Genomic DNA, 21,006 nt, shown 5'->3' on the forward strand with positions numbered 1-21,006 from the left:
AAAATTCTGGTCATCCAGAAGCAGAAACTAGTAGTTCTGTTAACCTGGTTGTCAGTAGGCAGAGTGTTATGAAACATCACACCCAGGTTTTTGGCTGCCCTCACTGAGACAGGTAAATCACCACAGTTTTCTAGCCACCATTGATTGTTTCAGAAAGAACTGAAGAGCATAACCTTCTGGTTTTCCCAATTCATTTTCATCCAATTTTCTCTCTATCTCTCTCTGCTACCTCTCCCCAATCATCTGAGGTGGACACGATCTGGGTATCATCTGCATAGGATGATACCTGGAAGCCAAAAGAACAAAGAAAGAAAAGAAGCAGGGCAACCTTATTCCAAAAGGTGAACCTTCATAGCAGGTAGCCTCATTGTGGGATCTGATTTTGCTTGTTTGAGGAAATCACCCTAATCCCAGGACAGTTTGAACAAGTACTAACTGTTCCAGAGTTTACTTTTTGAGTTCATGGTTAGTGTGTAGCTTTAACAAGCCAGCTCCTAGTTGGACCAGTACATTCAGTTGCTGCCTCCGTCCTGTGTGGGGTCCTTGTCACCTGAATAAAATGGCCACTACTAGTGGTTGGTGAGATGTAGGCCTGTTACAGAATAAAATAACCCTGAAGACCTTCTTAAAGAGTGTTAAGACACTAGTCCAAATGGTCCTATGAAAAAACCAGGCCTATAAGTGGTCCTCAAATGAGATTTGGCCTACTTTAACTATGGGCAGCTAGGCTTTCACTACAGAGATACTAGTAACTGACTAGTAACTGGATATTGGAATTACAGGACTTCACCATGATAACAAGATAAGCATTGTAGACTGTTCTGTTGAATCCTAGAAGTTTTTTTTGGGTGGTGGGGTGTGTTTGGGGGGGGGGGGGGGGGGGGGGGTTAAAAGTTTGCACCATTTCTTTCTGTTTCATTCCTTGACAAAATATTTACGTTTTAATGCCTTTATAAAAGCACCTAGTGTTCATATTATAACTTAGTCTTGTGGCCTCAATTGGACCAAGCCCTTGAGTCAGTTTGCTCATATTTGTGGAGCCAGTTTTGTTTGTTGTCACGACTTTTTCCCCAAAGAGTGCTCTGTTTTTCCATAGACTTGTAGTCTGGAATAGATATGCTATGTATGATTGGGAGATTACAGTTTCAGCTAGGAAAGGCGTGTGCATTCCCTTCTGTTGTTAGTGTGAGCTAGTGATTGTGTAGTCGACTGCTCAACTACCTATATATTATACAAGTGGTGATGGCTCTTCGAGTGGTCTTATGACCTTCCGCTCGAGCGGGAGTGATGCAGAGCGCCGGGTCGTGTTAGGCGCCATTCTCTCAAAGCCTTCAAGCTTGTGGCACGCTACTCGGAGCAGGACTGGATCGTGATTGATCTCCAGGCACCACAAGCACACGCAGTGCAGATCCATCTCCGACATCATTCCGTGACAGGAGTTACAAGGCCTGAATCCGGTCTTCCCAGACAACATAATGACTCACCAGGTGGTCAAAAAAGTTTCACAAAACGTCAGTCAAAAAAACGATTGAGGGTAGCTCTTTGGCTCTGTGCGTAGGCTGACGTAGAAAGAAAAGAACTGATGTCAGTGTGCTTGGATGGCGCCTATATACAACTGCGAAGTTGTCATGGCGACCACGACACAAACGACTGACGGGGAGTCAACTGATGAGCGTGCAAGGGTACTGCTCGAAGAAAAATCTCTGAATCTAGTCTGACGCCTGGCAGAAATTCTAAGGTAAGGAATCTGCAGCTTGAATATGTCTCTACCAGATGGTTACCAAAGGTAAGTAACTTGTTCATTAAAACTATGTTTTGGAAATAGATTTTAAATTATATTAAGTGGTCCCTGGCTATAAAACATAATTTACAAGATGGTTATTCTTCTGTGTGATGCAAAGTGATTGCTTGGGGAAAAAATCTTTCTGACAAGAATGTTTTCTATTTTCAGTAACTGTGGCAGATTATATTTCTCGCGCTGAGTCACAGAGCCGTCAGCGACCAGCACAGAAAGAAGCCAGGGAAAAATCCACCGAAATCGCAACCACCCGCAAGGTTTGTTCAACAGTAATATTTTCATCATTTTTTTCATGCCATTTGTAAGAGTTGTAAATGGCATCATGCGTCACACTAATCATACGGGCACTTTTCTGCCAGTGTGAGAATCTTGTTTATTGTTTAAATTTATGTTTGACACTGGTTCTGTTTTGGCTTGGTTTAGTGCAACTTCCCTTTCTAATGTGCTGTTTTGGGAATCTTTGGTGCTAAAAAGTAAGTTCCTCGTTCACCGTACCAAATGCAGAAGAACTTCAGCTCTAATTTTGTTAAATAATCACGTCTTTGCTTCCATTTTGACAATTTAAACTAAGAAAATACCCTGAGATTAAAGGTAATTTGCAAGCCATACATACAGAACAGGTTTAAAATGCAAATCAATGATATCTAGAGTGTTTTGTAGTGATTAAAATTTCTGGTGGATACTTCTGCCTGCAGATTCCTCACCTTTTGAATATCCCAGGCACCATTCTGGATCCCGAAACTTTTCAAAAGCTCTCCCATGCCGGTAGAGGGCACAGGGTCTACTTTGCTGCCGTACGCAGCACCATGTGACATCACTGGAATCCTAAAACTCCCCTGTTGGCGTGATGTCAGTTTCCTTTTTTTCCATGCTATTAACACATTCCGGAGCTTTCAGTTGTTATAGGTTTTGACGTAGTTTGATTTACGTGCAATTTTCGTTACAAATGTTACCTCCCAAAAGGCCTGGTTTCAAGCCATGTTAAGACTGTTCGGGCCAGGTGTCAGTCACTGACCCAAATAACCTCTGTCTCTGGTGCCTAGGTTCAGACCACACTGTAGATGCCTCCATGTCCTGCCAGAAAATGCACTCCAGGAAAAAGGATGCCAAGATATTTGTGGCCACAGTGCGGGGCAAACATTGTGGACGCCAAAAAGTAAAGGCTAGTGGCAGAGTCTACAGAGTTGTCACTTTCTTGGACAGCCCCAAGAAAGCACTAGAAAAGATATTAATCTTGTCAACACTTGAGGTAAGTTGCTATAACCTTGGACTTCTCCTTGACCTGCGTGGCATAGATGGAGGACCCAGCGCTGGCTCCAGACACCCTTCCTTCTGCAATGTCCAAGACCCCTGTATGTTCTACCATGCCCAGAGTTTCCAATACCTGGGATGGATCCATGCTTTTTTTTTAATGCAGTGCTCAACATATTTGCAGTGTTGTGATCTCTTTTGCTGGGCTGGGCTGGCCTCGCCTCATGTCTCTGATGGCCTATTGGCTAGGAGGCTTGCTGACATGTTACCAAACAACTACCTTCATTCCGCTCCTGCCGCTGCTGCAAGCGTCTTGGATGAATCCAGACATGGTTCCAACACAAGCAGGTTAGTTCTGAGAAAAACGCCACCTCCTCAGGTTGTGCTGAGCTCTTCAACTTTGGCACCCACCGTAACATCTCTCTGGCGCCACGGTGAACTCTAGCACCACAGACCACTTCCCTGGGACCACAGCCAACATCTCCACTGCTGCAGCCTCTGTCCCCAACTCTGCTGACACCACAAGCACCTCAGGTAGAGTCTGCCTCAGACGTCCCACACCTCCAGAAGAGAGGCACAAAGACTGGTCGAGGACAGACATTTATTTGGGGACATGGATGCTCAAGATCATCCTAGCGCTGAAGATGATGGCGATGGGCAAATTATGTTCGACCTGGGTTATGCAGACTTAAAGGATGACAAAGGATTTGTTCAATCCTAGGAATGGGAGCTTTAATCCTGTTGTGGTATTCCTCCATTGGAAGTGACCGCACACCATACACTAATAAGGGCAACAGCAAGCTGGACCTACAGCTGCCATCAACAGAAGTCAAATAAAACATCCTCACTGAGTACTTACATTCCACCTCCCATTTCCATTTAATGAAGCACTCACAGAACCTGTACCGTTCATATGGGAAAAGCTGACCACTTCTACTGCTTTTTCAAGAACAAGCCCTTTGTGATATAAACTAGCTCCAGAAGATCCAGATTTTTTTTCCCAAAGACCTTTTTGCCACTCATGAGAACGCTTACTGCCTGAAATTCTGTGCCATCCAGTGCTGATGTAAGGGAGCTTTGGGGGCGTATTTCACTTGAGGTGGAATGTTCTGCTTCAGTACAGGTCTTCTCTCATACCCTTGCTTCCTCGTGTTTAAAGAAGCTTTGTGTTGATGCGCCCAAATAACCCTAAGTGCCATAGACTGTCCACAAAGGGTGTGTTATGAAAGCCTCATGCACCTCTCCCTGTGCCATCTGCTCCCGTCACCCTCACCGGATAGACCTCCCCTTGTAGTCACAGGGGTAGGCACTAATTCCTGACCTCCAGGGCCTGCACTAACCTCCCTTGAGATTGAGTTGGGCAGTCTGAATTAATTTTCTTTGCTCCCAGAAGTGGTGAACGTTATTTTATGTGCACAAAGACATTCCATCTAACCAGTTTAGTCCAACAGATGATTCAAATTTGTTATTTGATATGCAGACAACTCCATCAATCCTCTTCAAACTCACCTAATTGACATGCTACGATGTGTCCTCTCGCTAGCCGGAAGGGATTCACATTGGGCACAGATGAAGGCTATTTATTAGCCTTGTTTTTTTTTGGGGGGGGGGGTTTATGTTGCACTATCAAACCCCTTTAAATCACCCATTTGTGTGAGATTTCTTAAAGGCATAACTAATTAATGTCCCACTGAGTTTCAGCATGCCTCAATACGATCCTAAACGCTATCAAGTCAGCTAGGTGTGCAAGCAAATTATAGACATTGAATGTCAAACCTCCTTCCCTAACAAGTTGATAAGAACCAGGACTGCCTTCTGCCCAAGGTGGTTACACCCTTCCACTTAGGTCCATCTATTACCCTTCCATCGTTCTATATTCCTCCACACCCAACTAAATAGTTGAGGCTTCACCATCTTGTTGCCAAGAGAGCAGTCAGCATCTACATCGACAGAACACTTGAGTTCAGATTAGGTGAAACTCTTTGTAGGATCTGTTGGTAAGATGATAGGCAAGGCAGCCCTTAAGAGGACATTATCAAGATGGATACTTAATTGCATCAAGATATGTCACACCATGGCACATAAGAAGCTTCCAGAAGGTATTTGTGCTCATTCTACTAGAGTCAAGTGTTCTACGTATACGCTGGTAAGAGGGTTACCAGCTGCCGATATCTGCAACACAGCCACTTAGTCGTTCCCTCACACTTATGTGAAACACTACTATTTAGATTCCAAAGTGAAAAGGATGGTCACTTCACGCACTCATTTGTCTTGAAAATCATAAATATATGTTCGGTGGCATGTGTAGCTGCAGATACACATGCTGTGCATAGTCCGCCGTCTGGTGTTGGGTCGGAGTGTTACAAGTTGTTTTTCTTCGAAGAAGTCTTTTCGAGTCACGAGACCGAGGGACTCCTCCTCCTTTGTTTCCATTGTGCATGGGCGTCGACTCCATCTTAGATTGTTTTTTTTCCGCCATCGGGTTCGGACGTGTTCCTTTTCGCTCCGGGTTTCGGGACGGAAAGATAGTCAAAACTTCGGAAAACTACGTCGGTATTGTTTCGTTCGGTATCGGGTTAGATAGAATCGACACCGAATCGTGATGAGCTCCAGTAGCCCTTCGTGGTAACTTCGACCCCCCCGTCGGGGCCTGGTCGGCCCGACCGCGTGTAACATCGACACCGATGGAACGGACCCCGTTCCGATTCTGTCCTAAATGCCCCAGCAAATATCCATATACAGACCAACATTTGGTCTGTAACTTGTGCCTGTCGCCCGAGCACAAGGAAGAAACGTGTGAGACCTGTCGTGCGTTTCGGTCCCGAAAGACGCTCCGTGACCGAAGGGCCAGAAGGTTACAAATGGCGTCCACACCGACAGGACAACGAGGGTTCGAGGAACAAGGAGAAGAAGAGGAAGCCTTCTCCATCCATGAATCTGACTCTGAGGAGTTCGACGTCGAAGAAACCGCGAGTAAGACGTCGAAACAAGCACCACACGGGAAAACAGACAAGGCCCAGGGGACGCCACTGCCAACAGGCCATGGCTCAACCCATAAACTAGGTGACCGTCCATCGGCACTGAAAAAGGGCGAACTGGTGCCGAGATCGTCCGACTCGGGTCGAGACACAGGCACGCAGCAATCTCGGGACCGAGAAAGTGCTGCCGAAAAGGGTCGACGCCGAGACAGCGGAACGAAGCTGCTCGACGCAGAGACAGCGGCACCGAGGATGATCGACGCCGAGAAAGCTCGACTACAAAAAAGAGAAAATTCTCCTCGGAGCCGAAAACAAGCAAAGACACAGTTTCGGTGCCAAAACGCCCAGCAACCGAACCGACTGCCAGCTCGTATTCAGAGGAACAATCACTGTCCTCTCAAATGCGCAAACACAGATTTGAAGAAGAGTTACAAACCACTGACGTAGACCACACCCAGAAGCGGATCTTCATACAGAGTGGGACAGGGAAGATCAGCACTCTTCCCCCAATCAGGAGGAAAAGGAGACTCGAGTTCCAAACACAAGAACAAACACCACAAGCAAAAGTGGTGAAGAAAGTAACTCCACCACCCTCTCCTCCACCTGTAACTCATGCATCACCGGCACAAACTCCGTCACATTCACCAGCTCATACCACCATGAGCCAAGATGACCAGGACGCTTGGGACCTATATGACGCCCCAGTATCAGACAATAGTCCTGAGTCGTACCCTATCAAGCCCTCACCACCTGAGGACAGCACAGCGTATACACAGGTGGTAGCTAGGGCGGCAGAGTTCCATAACGTGTCGTTACACTCATAACCTGTCGAGGATGACTTCCTTTTCAACACCCTCTCCTCCACCCATAGCACCTATCAAAGCCTGCCTATGCTCCCGGGAATGCTAAGGCACGCAAAACAGATCTTTAAAGACCCTGTCAAAAGCAGAGCGATAACTCCACGGGTGGAGAAAAAATATAAAGCACCGCCCACGGACCCTGCTTTTATCACATCACAACTGCCACCAGATTCAGTTGTAGTAGGGGCAGCTCGCAAGAGAGCCAACTCGCACACATCAGGCGACGCCCCACCTCCGGACAAAGAGAGCCGCAAGTTCGACGCAGCTGGAAAAAGGGTTGCTGTACAAGCTGCAAACCAGTGGCGCATCGCGAACTCTCAGGCGCTCCTAGCGCGATATGACAGAGCCCATTGGGATGAGATGCAGCATCTCATCGTGCATCTACCCAAAGAATTACAGAAACGGGCAAAACAAGTAGTTGAGGAGGGACAAAATATCTCTAATAACCAAATCCGCTCCTCTATGGATGCAGCGGATACAGCTGCAAGAACAATAAATACCGCGGTAACCATAAGAAGGCACGCATGGTTGCGCACATCCGGGTTTAAACCCGAGATACAACAGGCAGTGCTCAATATGCCGTTCAACGAACAACAATTGTTTGGACCCGATGTGGACACGGCAATTGAGAAATTGAAAAAGGACACTGACACAGCCAAGGCCATGGGCGCACTCTATTCCCCGCAGGGCAGAGGCACTTTTGGCACATTTCGCAGAACACCCTTCAGAGGGGGGTTTCGGGGTCAAGCCACACAAGCCAGCACCTCACAATCAACACCGTCTACCTACCAGGGACAGTACCAAAGGGGAGGCTTTCGGGGCCAGTACAGAGGGGGACAATTCCCTAGAAACCGGGGAAAATTTCAAGGTCCCAAAACCCCTACAACCAAACAGTGACTCACAAGTCACTCAACCCCTTCACACAACACCAGTGGGGGGAAGACTAAGGCAATTTTACAAAGCTTGGGAGGAGATAACAACAGACACTTGGGTCTTAGCAATTATCCAACATGGTTATTGCATAGAATTTCTCCAAATCCCTCCAAATGTCCCACCAAAAACACAAAACATGTCAAAACAGCATTTAGACCTTCTGGAATTAGAAGTTCAGGCATTACTGCAAAAGGACGCAATAGAACTTGTCCCACGTACACAAAGGAACACAGGAGTTTACTCACTGTACTTTCTAATACCAAAAAAAGACGAAACACTGAGACCAATCTTAGATCTCAGAACACTAAACATCTACATCAAATCGGAACACTTTCACATGGTCACTCTACAAGACGTATTACCACTGCTAAAACAACAAGACTATATGACCTTAGATCTAAAAGACGCGTATTTCCACATACCAATACATCCCTCGCACAGGAAATACCTAAGGTTCGTATTCAAGGGAATACATTACCAATTCAAAGTGTTGCCGTTCGGTATAACAACCGCACCAAGAGTATTTACGAAATGCCTAGCAGTAGTAGCTGCACATATCAGAAGGCAGCAAATACACGTGTTCCCCTACCTAGACGATTGGCTAATCAAAACCAACTCCCTAACAAAGTGTTCACACCACACAGAGTATGTCATACAAACCCTCTACAAACTCGGTTTCTCCATCAACTATGCAAAATCACACATTCTGCCGTGCAAAACACAGCAATACTTAGGAGCGACAATCAACACAACAAATGGGATAGCCACTCCAAGTCCACAAAGGGTTCAAAATTTTTACAAGGTTATACAAGCCATGTATTCGACACAAAAAATACATGCAAAGATGGTATTAAAACTCCTAGGCATGATGTCTTCATGCATAGCCATTGTCCCAAACGCAAGACTGCACATGAGGCCCTTACAACAGTGCCTAGCATCGCAATGGTCACAGGCACAGGGTCACCTTCTAGATCTGGTGTTGATAGACCGCCAAACATACATCTCGCTTCTATGGTGGAACAGTATAAATTTAAACAAAGGGCGGCCTTTCCAAGACCCAGTGCCACAATACGTGATAACAACAGATGCTTCCATGACAGGGTGGGGAGCACACCTCAATCAACACAGCATCCAAGGACAATGGGACGTACATCAAACGAAGTTGCATATAAATCACCTCGAATTGTTAGCAGTGTTCCTAGCGTTGAAAGCATTTCAACCCATCATAACCCACAAATACATTCTTGTCAAAACAGACAACATGACAACAATGTATTATCTAAACAAACAGGGGGGAACACACTCGACACAGCTGTGCCTCCTGGCACAAAAGATATGGCAATGGGCGATTCACAACCACATTCGCCTAATAGCACAGTTTATTCCAGGGATCCAGAATCAATAGCAGACAACCTCTCTCGAGATCACCAACAAGTCCACGAATGGGAGATTCACCCCCAAATTCTAAACACTTACTTCCACCTTTGGGGAACACCTCAAATAGACCTATTTGCAACAAAGGAGAATGCAAAATGCCAAAACTTCGTATCCAGGTACCCACACAGGCAGTCTCAAGGCAATGCTCTATGGATGAATTGGTCAGGGATATTTGCATACGCTTTTCCCCCTCTCCCTCTCCTTCCATATCTAGTAAACAAGTTGAGTCAAAACAAACTCAAACTCATACTAATAGCACCAACATGGGCAAGACAACCCTGGTACACAACACTACTAGACCTGTCAGTAGTACCCCATGTCAAGCTACCCAACAGGCCAGATCTGCTAACACAACACAAACAACAGATCAGGCATCCAAACCCAGCATCGCTGAATCTAGCAATCTGGCTCCTGAAATCCTAGAATTCGGACATTTAAACCTCACCCAAGAATGTATGGAGGTCATAAAAAAGGCTAGAAGGCCATCCACTAGACACTGCTATGCAAGTAAATGGAAAAGATTTGTTTGCTACTGCCATAGTAATCAAGTTCAACCATTACATGCATCTCCAAAGGATGTAGTGGGATACTTACTACATTTGCAGAAATCAAATCTGGCCTTCTCTTCCATAAAGATGCACCTCGCAGCAATTTCTGCATACCTGCAGATCACCCATTCAACTTCACTATTTAGGATACCTGTCATTAAAGCGTTTATGGAAGGCCTAAAAAGAATTATACCACCAAGAACACCACCTGTTCCTTCATGGAACCTCAACATCGTCTTAACAAGACTCATGGGTCCACCTTTCGAACCCATGCATTCTTGCGAAATGCAATTCTTAACGTGGAAGGTTGCATTTCTCATTGCCAGTACATCTCTAAGAAGAGTAAGCGAAATTCAAGCGTTTACTATACAGGAACCTTTTATTCAAATACACAAAAATAAGGTAGTTCTAAGAACCAATCCTAAATTTTTACCAAAAGTTATTTCACTGTTCCACTTAAATCAAACAGTAGAACTACCAGTGTTCTTTCCACAGCCAGACTCAGTAGCTGAAAGGGCACTACATACATTAGACATCAGAAGAGCACTAATGTACTACATTGACAGAACAAAATTAATTAGGAAAACAAAACAACTGTTTATTGCATTTCAAAAACCTCATACAGGAAACCCAATATCAAAACAGGGTATAGCCAGATGGATAGTTAAGTGTATCCAAACCTGCTACCTTAAAGCAAAGAGAGAGCTGCCCATTACACCAAAGGCACACTCAACCAGAAAGAAAGGCGCTACCATGGCCTTCCTAGGAAATATTCCAATGAACGAAATATGTAAGGCAGCCACATGGTCTACGCCTCACACATTTACTAAGCACTACTGTGTAGACGTGCTATCCGCACAACAAGCCACAGTAGGTCAAGCCGTACTAAGAACTTTATTTCAAACTACTTCCACTCCTACATGCTGAGCCACCGCTTTTGGGGAGATAACTGCTTGCCAGTCTATGCACAGCATGTGTGTCTGCAGCTACACATGCCACCGAACTGAAAATGTCACTTACCCAGTGTACATCTGTTCGTGGCATTAGTCGCTGCAGATTCACATGCGCCCACCCGCCTCCCCGGGAGCCTGTAGCCGTTTGGAAGTAATCTTCAACATTTGTACATTTGTAAATATATTACTTAAACTTTATTTGGTACATACTTATTCATTCCATTGCATGGACACTATTACTAACATACACAACTCCTACCTCACCCTCTGCGGGGAAAACAATCTAAGATGGAGTCGACGCCCATGCGCAATGGAAACAAAGGAGGAGGAGTCCCTCGGTCTCGTGACTCGAAAAGACTTCTTCGAAGAAAAACAACTTGTAACACTCCGACCCAACGCCAGACGGCGGACTATGCACAGCATGTGAATCTGCAGCGACTAATGCCACGAACAGATGTACACTGGGTAAGTGACATTTTCATTATACACACACCTTTGTACTGTAGTACATTAGTACATTTGCAGACTATGAAAAGGCTAAAAATTGCCTCATTTAATTAATTTAATTTTTAAAACGAAGCGAATTGTATAAATTTAGTTAACAATAGAAAAGAAGTGACAATAGAACATCTTTCGCAAAACGTTTTTAAAAGGAAAAGGGAATGTGGGACAGTGTTAAGACGCAAGGCTCCAGTGCAAAGCACATGAGAGGAAAAAAGGCACTGTGGCTTTAAGGGCCTCACAGTATGCCCTGTATCCCACTATTCCCCAGAGGTGACAGTTGGGTAAGTTAATTTTTCTGGCTTATGGAAACGGATTCCTGGGGCACTGAGCTCTGTCTTTTTTTGGCTAAAACCCTTAGGAAAATTTTCCAAAATGTTATCTTTAGAGTTTCACCCGACCTCGTTTGACAGTTAGAGTATATATAAATCTGTTCGAGGCATGTGTACCTGTAGATACACTTGCTGTGATTATGCTGCCATCTAATGTTGGTCCTGAATGTTAATTTTCTTCAAAAAAATCATTGAATCACGAGGTAATGTGACTCCATTGCATGTAATGTGCATATTCATCGGCTCTATTGTTAGATTGTTTCCCACGCGGTGGGTGAAGATGGAGCTGAAGCAAAGCAATACATTAGAGCGCAAGATGACCATTCAAAAGAAGTAACTGCCAAAGGCTAACAGCATTACATGCCACTAACAATGCTTAAAGGGTAAGTAATATTTTCTGTTCAAGGCATGCGTGGCTGTAGGTACACATGCCATGCATAGACTGTAAAGCGTTCTTCCCCTAAGCAGTGCCTAGCCTGTGGGTGCTGCAGAAGATTGAAAAAGTGTACGGCGTACATCCTGACCACCCCTAGCTTATTGGCAAGCTAATACGTCCACCGTAATGTTTAGTGATAGTGTGCTGTAGACTAAGTAGCTGCTTTACAAATGTCCGCTATAGGGATGCTTCTCAGGAAGGCCATAAAGGCAACTTAATTTCTAGTAGAGTGAGGTCTTGGAACAACAGGCAAAGCCTTTTTAGCTTTTAGCCGGACTTTCTAGTAGAGTGAGCTCTTGGAGGAACAAGCAAAGCCTTTTCAGCTTTTAGCCGGTCATATATCCATCCAGCAGTCTCACAGGCGTTCACTCCGTTTTAAGGTGGGCCAGGTACATTTTCCGTTTGCCGTGTTTTCCTTTGGCCTCACCAGTGCCCTTAGGATGTTTGTAAAAGTGATGGAGGATGTCGGAAGATCCTGTGTTTACATACCTCAGTGACTGGCTGCTGAAGATGGGCTCACTACAGTCAGTCATGGACAACATCTGGATGACAGTGGAACTGCTAACATTACTGGGGTTTTCCATATAAGTGAACAGAAGTTATCCCCCTCGTTCTAACATTCGGGCTGTCCTGGACACTATATTTACGCTATTTCAAGCTGGGTTCTGGATTTTGGCCTTTTAGCGTTGTGCATCCTCATTGTAACTACACCGTGCAACGCATGTGAGCCCTGAGGTCAAATGTTTTTTAACCTTTTTTATTAATGCTTTTATTACAAAAGCTAAAAAGAGTCACAGCTTACGCTTTGCAAGACATAATAGTTATTGTAGGATGGCTACTCTCTCAGACACCTGAAGACCTTCACATATTTTCTGTTGCTGACTTCCCTCTTGCAATTCTCAGTCATCATAAATGCCTTAGTTCCCCGGTATGACTAGATAAAATTCATTCATGCAGCCATCACTGTGATATTTGGGGGTGGAGGTATGTTAACGTGATCGCAATGAAAACATCCACCCAAGACTCCGGATCATCCATTACTTTGTCATCCCTCCTAGAGGTCCTAATAAGTAACCACCTCACACCCTGCAGTGTCCTATATCAAGTTTGACATTCAGACAATATTGAGGTCTCATAGGAGAGGGCCCAAGATCTCCAGTGGTTGCTGGCTGATCTGAATCTGTCCTGTGCAGGACACTCTCCCTTCCCCGCCTAAAGCGAACAGTGGTGACTGATGCTTCACTTACGCTTTGGGTAGGGGAGGGGGAATAAAGAGGCTTCTCTGGCCAACTCCACATCTACCTACTGTAGCTGTGGGTCATTTATATGGGCCTGAATGATTTTTTACTGTCTATCAGAGGGAGGTTGGTGCAGATTCTCATGGACATGTGGTACTGAAACAACGACGGCGATGTGGGGTCGTGGGTTCTGAGCCAAGAAGTTTGCATGTCTGGAGGAGGCTGAACTACCTGGTAGGATCCCTTAATGCCTGAGTGGATGAACTGAGCAGATTATGTCTGGCAGAACATGAGTGACCCCTACATCCTGAGGTGGCATAGGCTGGATTTGACCAGTAGGGAGAGACTTGACTCTATCTTTATACCCCAGTCTAACATGCAGTGTCTTCAGTTTTAGGTTTTGAAGTTACTACAAGATCATGTTAGGAGTTGCGTTCTGGCTGACATGGACAAGGGACTCCTGTACACCTTTCTGACACAACTCCCTTTGCTCAGAGTTCTGAGGATGAGCAAGACAACCTGGCAAAAATGACCTTAGTGATTCTGGATTGTGCCAGGCTAGCACAGTGCTTATCTCTCTAAAGCATGTGCATCTGTCCACCAGTCAGGCTACCACTGCAAGGATCTCCTACCTCAGCGCCAGAGCACGGTACGCCACCTGGAACCCTTACCCCACAGGTGAAGATGGTGAACATCCATTTGTTTTTGTCTTCAGCCCAGCAAGGCCTTGCAAAGTCTACTGTAAAAGTTATTTTCTGCCTATTAGACCTTTCTAAATTTGCTGCACCATCTGCCCTCGTTGAAGCCACCTGTTGCGATGAGATTCATTAAAGGTTTGACACATGTTCCCTCCAAAAACCTTTTGATGCTACAGTTAGACCTTAAGTTGGTCTTAACATTCATTTTGTGCATATTTTTCAACCCTATGCAGTTGCTCTTTGCGTGTGATTGTGTCAGCTCGTTGTGTGCCCTAGATTGTTTGCATTTCAGAAACATAGTCACCTTACATCCTTTTTGTCCAGACAAATTGATGCTGCAGACTGGCTACATTCTTACCGAAAGTTGTGACCTAATTTCACATTGGGCAGTCAATCACTTTACCTGTGTTATTTGCTCCCCTTTCACTATTTCAAAGAGTAGATGAGGCACCACCCCATAGGGCTGTTAGGCTTTTATGTAGAATGTATCAAGGAGTAATGAGTGGACGACCTACTGTTTGTGGAGTACTCTTGAGCAAAGTAAGGGAAGGATGTGTTGAAAAAGGACCCTGCCATATTGGATCATTCTCTGCATTAAGATCTGCTATGTCCTGGCTAAGATGCAGCCCTGGAAGATCTGAGAGCCCAATCCACCAGAGCCAAGGCCACTACCACTGTGTGATATCTGCCAGGCTACAAATTGGACATCTGTGCATACGTTTGCAAAGCAGTACTGCCTTGATAGGTGCAGCTGGAAGTCTGTTCGCTGCCATGGTTCTGCAAGACTTTTTCATGAGAAGAATAGGTTACTTTCGATAATGCTCTCTCTTACCGCAGATTCTCTACAAGGGGTTCTCTGTTGATAAATATAAGCACTTTAAAGTCCCACCCATGTGCAGAGACTCAAGATAATCTCAAGATAATCTCTCTCTCTCTCTCTCTCTCTCTCTCTCTCTCTCTCTCTCTCTCTCTCTCTCTCTCTCTCTCTCTCTCTTTTTTTTATTTATTTATTTATTTTTACAGTATCTTTGCCTCACTTTGAAAAGGCCAGGAGTTAAACCTGCCAATAAAATGTTTTTTCAATCTTAAAACAGGCTTTATTGCAACTCCTCAATCTACTTTTAAAGAAGGAAGAAAAAACTTATAGCCATTAGCAATCACTAAAAATAAACACATCCTTCACAAACTCTTATTACTTCTTTGAAAATGAACGATAGGGTAGGGAAATGTAACTGCATATGCTGCAGTTTTTAAAACAATAGCAATTGAACACTGCATCTTTAAGGATACCCAGACCCATTCTGTGGAGTGGCCTGTTTATCACCTAAAAAGGTCCCAAGTTATGAATCTTCACACTGTCTCAGTTTATTCTGCACTCTGTCTAGGGGGGGGGGGGGGGGGTCTAATGAGAAAGATGCAAGATACTTGCAGGGGTGGTTCTTGTATGAGACCCCACCACCTCAATTCTGGGGCAGAATGAAAAATGTCCTGGCTATGGTAACGGAAAGTTTAAATTCTATTAAGGACACGGAGGTGAGGATTAGGCTTTTCTTTCTTCACTTTATTTAGAACAGCAGCGTTAACCCAGTGTTTACGTCATCCTTAAACTACATTTCTCAACAGAACCTTCGTAATTCTTCTTCGACACGTTTGAGCAGTATTTTATAAAGATGCTTGGTGTTAGTCATTGTGTACCTTTGTAGGAACGGATACCTCGAAGCAATAAGATTCATCCTAATGGGAGGTCTCTGGAAGAAAGAGGAGGGGAAAGCGTAGAGTCAGGTTTTTCAGATGCTGGATGGCTGTTGATTGGATGCAGATGGAAGTCCTTCGTTGCATTTTGCTTCTTTACCGATGTTTGTGGAGAAACGTAATTTATTGATGATGTAAACACTTTGTTAACGCTGCTGTTCAAAATAAAGTGAATAAAGAAAAGCCTAATCCTCCCCTCCGGTCCTGTCATAGAATTGTACTACCTGCTGGTGTGCAGAAACATTGCTGAAGAATTATGCTTATCTAGTCTGGTGCCTGGTCTAAAATCCGTATACAATAGAAAAATCGAAATACATTAGAAAAATCATTTATGAAATGTGAGTTATTTGTTTACTGGACTAAAAATATAAAAAAATGAATTTTATCTTAAGCCTTCTTCATCACATGCACAATCCTGACTTTGGTGGCCTTCTTCACAGAAATTTGGATGGCAACTCCTATGGGAGTAGCATAGTACTTCACAGAAGGACCACGGCTCGCGCTTGGTACCACATAAGATCCACAATACCTGCAGCAGAATTATTGTTTTTAATATGGCTCTGGGGCCGTCCCTCAAGGTGTCTGGGAGGCCAGTGTGTCTATACTGTTCCCCTTATGCTCTGTTTGTGAAGCATTTACTGGGCACAATAACCAAGTCCCTGGGTTCTGGAATAGCAGCTGCAACATTGTCTTCCACTTTGCGGCTAGCCAGTCAGATTGCTTGCAGGACCAGTGTCTGTACCTAAATGGCCACTTGGGAAAAAGCTCCCCTGGCTAAATGAGTGCCTTTTTTAATTTTATTTTTTACCTCAAGTCTTTGTCAGTGGGCGATGCACCATCAGGAAGTGGTGCTTCAACCTTGAGCATCATATTGTGAATGCCCGTCTTTGATGTAACTGACCTCTCAACTCTGAGAATGAGCAGAGCCCTATTCCATGACTATGGGCCCTATTTAGAATTTGCCGGATGGAATACTCTGTCACAAACATTACCGATATCCCGTCCGCCGTATTATGATCTCCATAGAATATAATGGGATTGTAATACAGTGGACGGGATATCTGTCACGTTTGTGGCGGAGTATTCCCCTCCACCAAGTTCTAAATGAGGCCCTATGTCTCTTTCTAGATCTCTCTCTCTCTCTCTCAAGGTGCTGATTGAGACAGTAGCAGAGGTATGGCAGAAGGTAGTAGTCCTCCTTGCATCTAGATCTCCCTTAAGAAGTTGCCAGTTAGTTGTGGTGTTCTGCTTGCAGCCCATGAAACTGAGTCGTCTTTGAGTCCTTCAAGGGCTTCCTTTACATTTTGTCAGTGATGAGATTTCCCATGCAGATGACTATCTTGCAAGCAGACCATAAGAAATCATAATGCTAAGGATCTTGTTCTTTCTGAAATATTAAAAACACATTTCAGAGAAGAAGCTGGTGTTCCGTGTTAAAAGCAAGCAATCACTGTCAAGAAATTAAAGAAAAACACTTCTACCCTTGAAAGACATTGAGTGAAATGTAATTTTAACGGTTTGGCAAGGCTTCCTCTTGAAAAAAAGACAAAAGGACCAAGCGCTAAGATGTACTTTACTGAAGCTGGGAACAACTGACACTTAAAGGTTAAGATTGGTTACTCAGGAAATGCTCCATTAAAGGAGCAGTTTCAGTTTTCCAGACTTTGGGTTCTCCAGCCAGCTTGTACATGTTTTACTGTTTTGAGACCAATTTTAAATTAGTGACTTTTACTATTACATTTGGCTCATTTTCATTTTTAGACGATAACTGAAATCTGGCTTGCATTCCAAGAGGCTGTCAAGTTTTGTTTAATTTCCGGAAATTGATTTTTTTGTTTTACTATAAAGCAATATAAATGCAAAGTGTGCTATAGGGCTTCTTGTTGGATGGCTGCTGGACCAATCCTGAGGCATGCACGGCTCACACCACGACTGCGAGCAGCCATCATGTGAACTAGCTCAAGTGCAGTTTGTACAGTGGCCACATGGAGATCATTTAATAAACAACTATGACATGTTTAGACCCCTAAACAAACATCTTGATGGGTAGGTTCTATCAGTGCATCTTATTTGCATAGTTGGATTTTCGCCATTTTCCTCTCTTCTCCCAGTTGCAAGATCTGTGGAGTTGAGTGATGATTTAGCTGCTCACTTCTCATGTTTATGAATGTCAATTTAAATATCATGATGGAGGAGACAAAGATGCTTTCTAATGTACTTCCTTGTGATGACCATGTTCTTTTAATTCATAAACATCCCTCCTCTGATAAACTACGCACCGCATTGAAGGTGCGTGGGATTGGTATTTACTCATACCTCCTTCAGATTACCTAGCTATAGAAGCAGCAGTTTCAGAATTATCCATTGTAAATGGCTGATGTCTGTATGCATCAGGCCTTGCTTCTTTTTCCCTTAGAAAAATGTGTTATGGTGCTGGGTGTTAAGTTACAGGAAGTCTCCTTTTAGTCATGTTGTGTTTCATATCCTATTCAGATTGTTTTTTTTTTTTTTATAAAAGTGTGTGCTGTGGTCCTCACAAAAGCAATATTGTGAAGATATCCTTGTTTGACAACCATTATTTTTAGTAGCCTATTGACTCACAAGGAGATGTGATTGGAGCATGTGAAATCGTACCACAACTATTAATAGAGCCCATCTTATGTCCGGGCATTTTTTATATTTTTTTTCATATCATTTACCGTCAGGGGAGGTACAATAGGCTGTTATATCCTTGGAAGGCTCTGTTAAATTCAAAACTTAGTGGAGAGTTTTGGGATAGGCTGTGTATGACAGTGAAGATTAACTCCCCATGATATTTAAGGAAAAACTGCTAAGTTGGCTTGACAGATTCAAGCTTTATTTATTCCCAAACGGCCACTATGTCAGTATTTTCTTAATTTGATTTTGTTAATGGTTTTGGAAGCAGACACCCTAGTACCTTTTCGCTATCTTTAGTCCCATTTTCCAATACTCCCTGAAGTGTCAAGAGAAGCCATGATGCTGTTTTGCACATTGCTAGATGGAGACCATCTTTAACTTTTGTTCCATTTGCTACATTGAGTCATTTTATTTTGTGATTTTAAAAAGCATGCATTATAGAGATCGTTTTGAATTTGATTGAATATCCTTCGAAAACGTTTTGTGAAGTGGAGTCAATCTCTAATCTACAATAATTAAATGTTTATAATTCTCTGATGGTGGGTGCAAGGATAAAATCTGTATTGGTACACTAGCAATGGTAATTTTCTTTCCTTTGGAGAACCTAATACAGTGATAATGTTTCTAATACCAGCATTTGTTTCATCTTTGGATAGGGTATAATTACGATTTAGATTGTGTAGTTTTTGTCCCCCCCCACCCCTGACATTTTATTTTTGCCTAACCTCAGGAGGAAAGTGACATCAAAGTTCCCAATGGACCTTCAGAGAATGGAAAGCACGTCAGCCCCAAGGGCACAAAGGAGCCTGCTGCCTTGGTCAACGGAGTGTCGTAAACAAATAGACGACCAGTGAGAACCCTCTCTCCGTGGAAGCAAAAAAATTGTATTTTCATCCTTCAGAAAAAATCTCAACCCTGCTTGCGTCCTCTTAAAACCGGAAAAAAACAACAAAAAAGAAATAAAAAGGAAACACTGAAAAAAGAACCCATGAATAATAACCTAGTGCTTGTTAAAAGCTTGCCAAAGATAGGAGATGACCAGACGACATTGACGATGCTGTACTCTGTGCGGTTAATAGTGAGAGCCGGAGCTGGCAATGCACTGACCCTCTCGAGTAGGTTCCCGGCGCACCGGTCGCAGGAGAATCACCTTGAGGTGTCCTCGACAAGTAACATTAACTATATCTGTTTTTTTTGACTCTGTTAAAAAAAAAAAAAAAGTTTGAAAAGGGGAGGGAAGGGAAAAAAGAGTAAGAGCCGATTATAAACAAAAAAGTACAAAAATACAAATTTGTTGTGCCTTGACACGGTATACCCAGACATTGGGGTTACTTATTTTTTTTTATTATTATTATTTTGGAGTAGTATTCGAAAGGGCAGAAGACCGGCTGGAATGTTCATTGACTTGAGGAAACTGATTAGCAAGGGAACGGGCAGGAGAGGGCAGGAAACTGGAGGTGCTGTTGAGAAAAGTGAGGCGAAGGAGAGGCTGTGAACGGTGAGGAGCCACTTAATCAGAAGAGGATGAGAAGCCACTTAATTGGGGGTGGAAATGGTCCAGATATCTTAGGCGGGCCAGGAGGGGTCCCCCGTCCCTTGCACTGGGAATGAGCTGATACTCAGACTGTATTTTAGGTTGAGGCAGTATGCACAGGTAGTTTTCTTTGGAATACACAACACTGTGGAAAAGCAGCGTTTACAAATAACAAAAATGGGGGCATGAGCGCAAAGGGAGGACATCTGGCCAGAAGGGAATGGGACGAGCCCAGGGCTCCCTTGGTGGATTGCAGGTTATGCAGCAAGGCCATTAACTAAAAAAAATCGTATTTATTTTTCATTGTACAGTATTTAAGAGAACTAAAAGGGAAAATTAAAAAAAAAATGGTCAGAAGCTGCTGTTGGTGTGAATGCTAGGAAGGGAAGCAAATGTGTTCCCCAGAACTGCACAGATTGCATAAGAAATAGCTCTGTAATTGTCGAACTGTGCTGTTCCTTCAGGTATCGTGGACGTCGGGCGAGCAATCACACCACAGTCCCCTCCACAGCTTGCCAGAACAGTCTTGACTGTACTGCTGCGGCCGCCGATGACCGTTTATTAAGAAACAAAGAAGTAAAATACATACAAACTCGAGAAAGAGAAATAAAATGTTTGCTGCTGCTAATTCGAACTGAAATGTTTTTGTTTTGTTATTCCTTCCCTGTGTGGTAAGAGGGGGTAAACCAAATGAAAGCGAGATGATTGGTGTCCATGAATGCATGTGTGAATGCAGCTGTGTTCAGGTTTTTGCTCATTTCAAAATGTTATTGACATGACATGCCAGCTGACAGGAGCTCTTGAGGGGAGGCGATGATTTAAGAATGAATTCCTGGTGGTTGATCCATCGCCTCCAGGCCGAGACTTTGAAAGGTGTTTTATGGGTGCCACTCTGATATTAAAATATTGAATTACAAAAAGCAGTCTTTTGTTGTCTCCTTCTGTCTCACCCCCACTTCTGTGTCTGACTGCATAATGGAATTTGACTGCCTTTTTAGCTGTGAAGCTCTGCATCAACTTGCTGGATTGCTTATGAACATTAAAGATGGTTCTTACCTATCAAAGTAGTGTATTAACACAATTTGCTGCTTGTTTTACC

General features: G+C 43.7%; 1 protein-coding gene across 3 annotated transcripts in view; it reads left to right on the forward strand.

Annotated features, from left to right (window-relative positions):
* Positions 1-20,296, forward strand: part of FXR2 (FMR1 autosomal homolog 2) — a 175,100-nt gene extending 154,804 nt beyond the window's left edge. For 2 of the 3 annotated variants that reach the window (XM_069215596.1, XM_069215595.1), the window contains exons 16-17: positions 1,952-2,055; positions 19,104-20,296. In XM_069215596.1, the coding sequence (XP_069071697.1) occupies positions 1,952-2,055; positions 19,104-19,208 (209 nt within the window). In that variant the 3' untranslated portion in view covers positions 19,209-20,296. Of the gene's footprint in view, positions 1-1,951; positions 2,056-11,846; positions 11,975-19,103 lie in introns of all 3 variants that reach the window. The other variant, XM_069215594.1, reaches the window with a different exon arrangement.
* Positions 20,297-21,006: the final 710 nt, after the last annotated feature.

This window comes from Pleurodeles waltl, chromosome 12 (assembly GCF_031143425.1).
Source record: "Pleurodeles waltl isolate 20211129_DDA chromosome 12, aPleWal1.hap1.20221129, whole genome shotgun sequence".
Classification (NCBI taxonomy): Eukaryota; Metazoa; Chordata; class Amphibia; order Caudata; family Salamandridae; genus Pleurodeles; species Pleurodeles waltl.